The sequence below is a fragment of the Nerophis ophidion genome, unplaced genomic scaffold (assembly GCF_033978795.1).
Source record: "Nerophis ophidion isolate RoL-2023_Sa unplaced genomic scaffold, RoL_Noph_v1.0 HiC_scaffold_30, whole genome shotgun sequence".
NCBI classification, from domain to species: domain Eukaryota; kingdom Metazoa; phylum Chordata; class Actinopteri; order Syngnathiformes; family Syngnathidae; genus Nerophis; species Nerophis ophidion.
Window position 1 is genome coordinate 3,433,587 of NW_026906952.1, and position 9,584 is coordinate 3,443,170.

General features: G+C 42.9%; 1 protein-coding gene across 1 annotated transcript; it reads left to right on the forward strand.

The window, feature by feature from the left end:
- Positions 1 to 1,387: 1,387 nt before the first annotated feature.
- On the forward strand, positions 1,388 to 8,019 carry LOC133546508 (cytochrome c oxidase assembly factor 6 homolog). The gene is made up of 3 exons (XM_061892280.1): positions 1,388 to 1,562; positions 3,241 to 3,395; positions 3,547 to 8,019. The coding sequence occupies exons 2-3, from the start codon at positions 3,252 to 3,254 to the stop codon at positions 3,646 to 3,648; spliced, it is 246 nt and encodes an 81-aa protein (XP_061748264.1). The 5' UTR covers positions 1,388 to 1,562; positions 3,241 to 3,251; the 3' UTR covers positions 3,649 to 8,019.
- Positions 8,020 to 9,584: the final 1,565 nt, after the last annotated feature.

Consider the following 9,584-nt stretch of genomic DNA (forward strand, 5'->3'; position numbering starts at 1 on the left):
GTGTGTAACTTATGTGTCTAGTTTTATCGGCCAGTGGCCATTTTCCTATTTTTTTAACATCAGTTATGTGTCTATCATTATATATATTATATTGTTTTACAGCCCAGCCCTATGGTTTTTTTTTTCAATTTGCTTTTTTTTAAATTTGATTTCGATTTGTTGTCCTATGCAATAAATAGTGACATCGTTTAATTGCCCAGCCGTATCGTTTTTTTTCCATTTTTTTCTGTTTTTCTATCTATGTGTCATGCTATATATTGACATAGTTTAACGGCTCAGCCTTTTGGAAATTTTTTCGAAATAATTATTTTTTAATTGATGTTTTGCGATAAATATTTATCGTTTTATCGGCCAGCTCTATCGGCCTTTTTCCTTATTTGTATTTTATTTGTATTTTATTCTATTTTTTTTACATAAGTTAGGTTTCTCATACACTTATATTCATACACTAAACATGTATTTAATATTCATACACTAAACACGTATTTAATATTTATACACTAAAATATATATTTAATATTTATACACTAAACATGTAATAAATATTCCTACACTAAACATGTATTTAATATGCATACTGACGGAAGCGGGGCTGCCAGTTTGCACCTACGACCCCTCCGACCACCACCAATCATTCATTCATCATTCATTCACCAGTGTGAGCGGCACCGGGGGCAAAGGTTGAAGTGTCCTGCCCAAGGACACAACGGCAGCGAATTGGATGTCAATAGGTATACACATATATATATATATATATATATATATATATATATATACATATATATATACATATATATATATATATATATATATATATATATATGTGTGTGTGTGTTTGATTCATTATTATTTTTGAGCAATGACAGAGAAAAACAGCCTGCATGGCAGCTTTGTGTTATTAGAGTCAAATGCTCATTTGTTTTTTTTTGTTTTTTTTTATTCTCCATTGTTTTCATTTTGTTATAATAGCCGTTAAGGCTATAGCACTGTATTGGATCATGCTTGCTCTTGTTTGGTTTTTTTGTTGTTTTTTTGCATATTTAAAATAAAATATATCAAATAATCAATATCAATCAGAGTTTTTGTAGGAGGGGAAGTCATTTTAGGGTTAGAGTTTTTGTAGGAGGGAAGTCATCTTAGGGTTAGAGTTTTTGTAGGAGGGAAGTCATTTTAGAGTTAGAGTTTTTGTAGGAGGGAAGTCATTTTAGGGTTAGAGTTTTTGTAGGAGGGAAGTCATTTTAGAGTTAGAGTTTTTGTAGGAGGGAAGTCATTTTAGCCTGACACCGCCCTTCACTTGACTGACGCCGCTACGTCATCAACGTGCGACCATTCCGAGACCTGCCCTTCACTTGACTCACGTACGCCGCTACGTCATCAAGGTGCGACCTCCACTTGACTTACGTGCGCCGCCACGTCATCAAGGTGCGACCTCCACTTGACGGACGCCGCCACTTCCAAGATGAAAACATCACCGTCAGCGCCAAAGAAATAACTTCATGCATCGACAATCTTCAAACTAAAGTGACCGCTGGGGAATTCATCATCCAGGTTTTATTACCACGGTGAGTTTCAGATTGCTAACATTGATTGATACTTTTATTAGTAGATGACAAAGTACAGTACATATTCTGTACAATCGACCACTAAATGGTAACACCCCAATAAGTTTATAAACTTGTTTATACACCTTCATCAAATCATGGTGAGTGCTAATACAACATGCTACTACTGTCAACATTGTGAGTGCACCATGTTCAATGCTTTTAATATGGATCACTATTTGCTAATACACACTGTAGAGATCACTATTTGCTAATATATACTGTAGGGATCACTATTTGCTAATACATACTGTAGAGATCATTATTTGCTAATACATACTGTATGGATCACTATTTGCTAATACATACTGTAGAGATGACTATTTGCTAATACATACTGTAGGGATCACTATTTGCTAATACATACTGTATGGATCACTATTTGCTAATACATACTGTAGGGATCACTATTTGCTAATACATACTGTATGGATCACTATTTGCTAATACATACTGTATGGATCACTATTTGCTAATACATACTGTATGGATCACTATTTGCTAATACATACTGTATGGATCACTATTTGCTAATACATACTGTAGGGATCACTATTTGCTAATACATACTGTAGAGATCACTATTTGCTAATACATACTGTAGGGATCACTATTTGCTAATACATACTGTATGGATCACTATTTGCTAATACATACTGTAGGGATCACTATTTGCTAATACATACTGTAGATATCACTATTTGCTAATACATACTGTATGGATCACTATTTGCTAATACATACTGTATGGATCACTATTTGCTAATACATACTGTATGGATCAGTATTTGCTAATACATACTGTAGAGATCACTATTTGCTAATACATACTGTAGAGATCACTATTTGCTAATACATACTGTAGAGATCATTATTTGCTAATACATACTGTATGGATCAGTATTTGCTAATACATACTGTAGAGATCACTATTTGCTAATACATACTGTAGAGATCATTATTTGCTAATACATACTGTAGAGATCACTATTTGCTAATACATACTGTAGAGATCACTATTTGCTAATACATACTGTAGGGATCACTATTTGCTAATACATACTGTAGGGATCACTATTTGCTAATACATACTGTAGAGATCACTATTTGCTAATACATACTGTAGGATCACTATTTGCTAATACATACTGTAGGGATCACTATTTGCTAATACATACTGTAGGATCACTATTTGCTAATACATACTGTAGAGATAACTATTTGCTAATACATACTGTAGGATCACTATTTGCTAATACATACTGTAGGATCACTATTTGCTAATACATACTGTAGGGATCACTATTTGCTAATACATACTGTAGGATCACTATTTGCTACTACATACTGTAGAGATCACTATTTGCTAATACACACTGTAGAGATCACTATTTTGTAAGTTGTGCCAAAGGAAAAGGAGATAAACATCAATATTTCATTCACTGTGCAAAGCCAGATGTCAACATGTTGCGAGAATTGATTAACATGGACCCCATGAACAACTTATTGGGGTGTTACCATTTAGTGGTCAATTGTAGGGAATATGTACTGTACTGTACTGTAATCTACTAGTTAAAGTTTCAATCAATCAAAACAAAGTTGCTTTTTGAAACCTTCCCTATTTCAATTGCTTCCACAGTCCAAGTGTCCATGGCAGCCCCCAACTCAGCCGAGAGAAAAGCCTGCTGGGAAGCCAGGGATTACTTGTGGAAGTGTCTTGATGACAACAAGGACAACGCATCAACATGCCACAACTTCCAAGAAGAATTTGAGGCTAAATGCCCAGCTCAGTGGGTAAAGACTGCTTACTTGTAGTTGAAGTTGAAGCTCAGTGGGTGAAGACTGCTTACTTGTAGTTGAAGTTGAAGCTCAGTGGGTAAAGACTGCTTACTTGTAGTTGAAGACAACAATGGCACTTTCTTGTCTTCCCTTCCTCTCTTTACAGGTGAAATACTTCAGCAAAAGAAGAGACTTCCTGAAATACAAGCGGAAGATGGAGACAGAGGGCTTCACTCCTGCTGAAGGCCCCAGGGGCCAGGCCTCCTAAGCATACAGTAAACATCACCAGGGGCCAGGCCTCCTAAGCATACAGTAAACATCACCAGGGGCCAGGCCTCCTAAGCATACAGTAAACATCACCAGGGGCCAGGCCTCCTAAGCATACAGTAAACATCACCAGGGGCCAGGCCTCCTAAGCATACAGTAAACATCACCAGGGGCCAGGCCTCCTAAGCATACAGTAAACATCACCAGGGGCCAGGCCTCCTAAGCATACAGTAAACATCACCAGGGGCCAGGCCTCCTAAGCATACAGTAAACATCACCAGGGGCCAGGCCTCCTAAGCATACAGTAAACATCACCAGGGGCCAGGCCTCCTAAGCATACAGTAAACATCACCAGGTGCCAGGCCTCCTAAGCATACAGTAAACATCACCAGGGGCCAGGCCTCCTAAGCATACAGTAAACATCACCAGGGGCCAGGCCTCCTAAGCATACAGTAAACATCACCAGGGGCCAGGCCTCCTAAGCATACAGTAAACATCACCAGGGACCAGGCCTCGTAAGCATACAGTAAACATCACCAGGGACCAGGCCTCGTAAGCATACAGTAAACATCACCAGGGGCCAGGCCTCCTAAGCATACAGTAAACATCACCAGGGGCCAGGCCTCCTAAGCATACAGTAAACATCACCAGGGGCCAGGCCTCCTAAGCATACAGTAAACATCACCAGGGGCCAGGCCTCCTAAGCATACAGTAAACATCACCAGGTGCCAGGCCTCCTAAGCATACAGTAAACATCACCAGGGGCCAGGCCTCCTAAGCATACAGTAAACATCACCAGGGGCCAGGCCTCCTAAGCATACAGTAAACATCACCAGGGACCAGGCCTCGTAAGCATACAGTAAACATCACCAGGGGCCAGGCCTCCTAAGCATACAGTAAACATCACCAGGGGCCAGGCCTCCTAAGCATACAGTAAACATCACCAGGGACCAGGCCTCGTAAGCATACAGTAAACATCACCAGGGGCCAGGCCTCCTAAGCATACAGTAAACATCACCAGGGGCCAGGCCTCCTAAGCATACAGTAAACATCACCAGGGGCCAGGCCTCCTAAGCATACAGTAAACATCACCAGGGGCCAGGCCTCCTAAGCATACAGTAAACATCACCAGGTGCCAGGCCTCCTAAGCATACAGTAAACATCACCAGGGGCCAGGCCTCCTAAGCATACAGTAAACATCACCAGGGGCCAGGCCTCCTAAGCATACAGTAAACATCACCAGGGACCAGGCCTCGTAAGCATACAGTAAACATCACCAGGGGCCAGGCCTCGTAAGCATACAGTAAACATCACCAGGGGCCAGGCCTCCTAAGCATACAGTAAACATCACCAGGGGCCAGGCCTCCTAAGCATACAGTAAACATCACCAGGGGCCAGGCCTCCTAAGCATACAGTAAACATCACCAGGGGCCAGGCCTCCTAAGCATACAGTAAACATCACCAGGGGCCAGGCCTCCTAAGCATACAGTAAACATCACCAGGGGCCAGGCCTCCTAAGCATACAGTAAACATCACCAGGGGCCAGGCCTCGTAAGCATACAGTAAACATCACCAGGGGCCAGGCCTCCTAAGCATACAGTAAACATCACCAGGGGCCAGGCCTCCTAAGCATACAGTAAACATCACCAGGGGCCAGGCCTCCTAAGCATACAGTAAACATCACCAGGGACCAGGCCTCGTAAGCATACAGTAAACATCACCAGGGGCCAGGCCTCCTAAGCATACAGTAAACATCACCAGGGGCCAGGCCTCCTAAGCATACAGTAAACATCACCAGGGGCCAGGCCTCCTAAGCATACAGTAAACATCACCAGGGGCCAGGCCTCCTAAGCATACAGTAAACATCACCAGGTGCCAGGCCTCCTAAGCATACAGTAAACATCACCAGGGGCCAGGCCTCCTAAGCATACAGTAAACATCACCAGGTGCCAGGCCTCCTAAGCATACAGTAAACATCACCAGGGGCCAGGCCTCCTAAGCATACAGTAAACATCACCAGGGGCCAGGCCTCCTAAGCATACAGTAAACATCACCAGGGACCAGGCCTCGTAAGCATACAGTAAACATCACCAGGGGCCAGGCCTCCTAAGCATACAGTAAACATCACCAGGGGCCAGGCCTCCTAAGCATACAGTAAACATCACCAGGGACCAGGCCTCGTAAGCATACAGTAAACATCACCAGGGGCCAGGCCTCCTAAGCATACAGTAAACATCACCAGGGGCCAGGCCTCCTAAGCATACAGTAAACATCACCAGGGGCCAGGCCTCCTAAGCATACAGTAAACATCACCAGGGGCCAGGCCTCCTAAGCATACAGTAAACATCACCAGGGCCCAGGCCTCCTAAGCATACAGTAAACATCACCAGGGGCCAGGCCTCCTAAGCATACAGTAAACATCACCAGGGACCAGGCCTCGTAAGCATACAGTAAACATCACCAGGGGCCAGGCCTCGTAAGCATACAGTAAACATCACCAGGGGCCAGGCCTCCTAAGCATACAGTAAACATCACCAGGGGCCAGGCCTCCTAAGCATACAGTAAACATCACCAGGGGCCAGGCCTCCTAAGCATACAGTAAACATCACCAGGGGCCAGGCCTCCTAAGCATACAGTAAACATCACCAGGGGCCAGGCCTCCTAAGCATACAGTAAACATCACCAGGGGCCAGGCCTCCTAAGCATACAGTAAACATCACCAGGGGCCAGGCCTCCTAAGCATACAGTAAACATCACCAGGGGCCAGGCCTCCTAAGCATACAGTAAACATCATGTCAAACACAACAGCAGCAAGTTTTTTTGACATATTTGGGGCCTTAAGAACTTGTAATCAGAGTGGTGTATTCATGAGATGTATTTCTAAATAGTTACAATATAGTCACATTGGAAATGGGGTGTTTTGTATTTATTTTTTTATCTTCATCCTGCCGTAATGGTTGAAAATATCGTTTTTCAACCTTTTCTGAGCTGAGGCACATTTTTTCATTGAAAAAATCCCAAGGCACACAGACCACCAGCAGAAAACATACACAAATGAAACTCAGCAGCCCATATTGACAGTAAAAAGTTGTTGTTGCAATTGTTGGATAAAAATTCCAAGCATGCATGGTTATAGATCTTGTCTGAAAGTAGGTGTACTGTCACCACCTGTCAAATCACACACTGACTTATTGTCTGAAAGTAGTGTACTGTCACCACCTGTCACATCACACCCTGACTTATTGTCTGAAAGTAGTGTACTGTCACCACCTGTCACATCACACCCTGACTTATTGTCTGAAAGTAGTGTACTGTCACCACCTGTCACATCACACCCTGACTTATTGTCTGAAAGTAGTGTACTGTCACCACCTGTCACATCACACAATGACTTATTGTCTGAAAGTAGTGTACTGTCACCACCTGTCACATCACACCCTGACTTATTGTCTGAAAGTAGTGTACTGTCACCACCTGTCACATCACACCCTGACTTATTGTCTGAAAGTAGTGTACTGTCACCACCTGTCACATCACACCCTGACTTATTGTCTGAAAGTAGTGTACTGTCACCACCTGTCACATCACACACTGACTTATTGTCTGAAAGTAGTGTACTGTCACCACCTGTCACATCACACAATGACTTATTGTCTGAAAGTAGTGTACTGTCACCACCTGTCACATCACACACTGACTTATTGTCTGAAAGTAGTGTACTGTCACCACCTGTCACATCACACACTGACTTATTGTCTGAAAGTAGTGTACTGTCACCACCTGTCACATCACACCCTGACTTATTGTCACTTTTTACACTTTAGAACTTTCACAGTATCATGTTAGACCCGCTCGACATCCATTGCTTTCGGTCCCCTAGAGGGGTGGGGGGGGGGGGGGGGGGTTGCCCACATCTGAGGTCCTCTCCAAGGTTTCTCATAGTCAGCATTGTCACTGGCGTCCCACTGGATGTGAATTCTCCCTGCCCACTGGGTGTGAGTTTTCCTTGCCCTTTTGTGGGTTCTTCCAAGGATGTTGTAGTCGTAATGATTTGTGCAGTCCTTTGAGACATTTGTGATTTGGGGCTATATAAATAAACATTGATTGATTGATTGATTATGCTGTTTTCCTTTGTGTAGTATTTTACTTCTTGTCTGGTGCTCCTATTTTGTTGTTTATTGTCACGTCATGTACAAATGTACATTGTGGACGCCGTCTGCTCCACGCGATGTAAGTCTTTGCTGTCATCCAGCATTCTGTTTTTGTTTACTTTGCAGCCTGTTCAGTTTTTGTTTGGTTTTCATAGACATCACTAAGCTTCAATACCTTTTGTTTATTTTTGGTTTAAGCATTAAATACCTTTTGACCTGCATATTGTGATCACGACAAATCATTTTACTGACGTCTACAAAGCAATTAGCTACCTGCTGCCACCTCCTGATAGGGAAGAGTTTCGCACAGGGACTCTGCCGAGCTCTTGACAGCACAGACGATAATTACTGCTTTGCAAGGAATATTTTGAACCCAATTAGGTGAAATAACATAATTTCCCATGGCACACTTCAACATCTCACATTACACTAGTGTGCCGCGGCACAGTGGTTGGAGAACACTGGTCTAAAGTCCATCCATCCATATTTTACCGCTTATGTCTGGTGTTAAAGTTCACTTTGGACACAGTGAAGTGCACTTCTGCCTTTAGACAGCGGGGGGCGACATTGTATTTGTGGGCTAGGATGTGATTGGGGACGTTTTATGGTAAATGGGTTATACTTCTGTCGCACTTTTCTACCTTCAAAGTGCTCAAAGTGCTTTCTCACTACTTCCACATTTACCCATTCACACACACACACACACACACACACACACACACACACACACACACACACACACACACACACACGCTGATGGCGGGAGCTGCCATGCAAGGCCCTTACCAGCACCCATCAGGAGCAAGGGTGAAGTGTCTTGCTCAGGACACAACGGACGTGATGAGGTTAGTTGTAGGTGGGGATCGAACCAGGAACCCTCAGGTTGCTGGCACATCCCCTTTTATGGCTTAAAAGTGAGTCATGCTCATTTCCTACTGTGAAGTGAATGTTGACTTCGTAAGTGTAAGAGCTTCTAATACATCTTTGTCTTTCATGCGGGATTATTCACAATTCTCATGTAAGACAAGAACAGAAATGTTTTTCTTTTTTATGCATTCTAACTGCTAAAATAGGGCAAATACAAGGTGGCTAACAATGCAGCAAATTGGAGTTGACTATTCCTCTACAAAACATCAAAAATACTCAATTACATCTTGTGACGTGACTATTAACCCAGTATTGGCGATACTGTTATTATAGGCGCTAATGCCGAGGAACTACTTTTAGCTGTGCCATGATCACAGAGCTAACTAGCTTATGCTGCTATGAGCTGCCGCATGGCCTCTGAGTTAGTGAAAGTGAATCATGCCTCTCACCTGGATAGTAGAAGGTTGTAGACATAAACCCAAAATCAGGTTGTAGACAAGAACCCACAATCAGGTTGTACACATAAACCCACAATCAGGTTGTACACATAAACCCACAATCAGGTAGTAGACAAGAACCCACAATCAGGTTGTAGACAAGAACCCACAATCAGGTTGTACACATAAACCCACAATCAGGTAGTAGACAAGAACCCACAATCAGGTTGTAGACAAGAACCCACAATCAGGTTGTAGACAAGAACCCACAATCAGGCTGTAGACATAAACCCACAATCAGGTTGTAGACAAGAACCCACAATCAGGTTGTAGACAAGAACCCACAATCAGGTTGTAGACATAAACCCAAAATCAGGTTGTAGACAAGAACCCACAATCAGGTTGTAGACAAGAACCCACAATCAGGTTGTAGACATAAACTCAAAATCAGGTTGTAGACAAGAACCCACAATCAGGTAGTA

Coding starts and splice junctions, on each gene's coding strand:
- LOC133546508 (XM_061892280.1), top strand. CDS start 3,252: ATGGCAGCCCCCAACTCAGCCGAGAGAAAAGCCTGCTGGGAAGCCAGG. Junction 3,396..3,546: donor CTAAATGCCCAGCTCAGTGG/GTAAAGACTGCT, acceptor CTCTCTTTACAG/GTGAAATACTTCAGCAAAAG.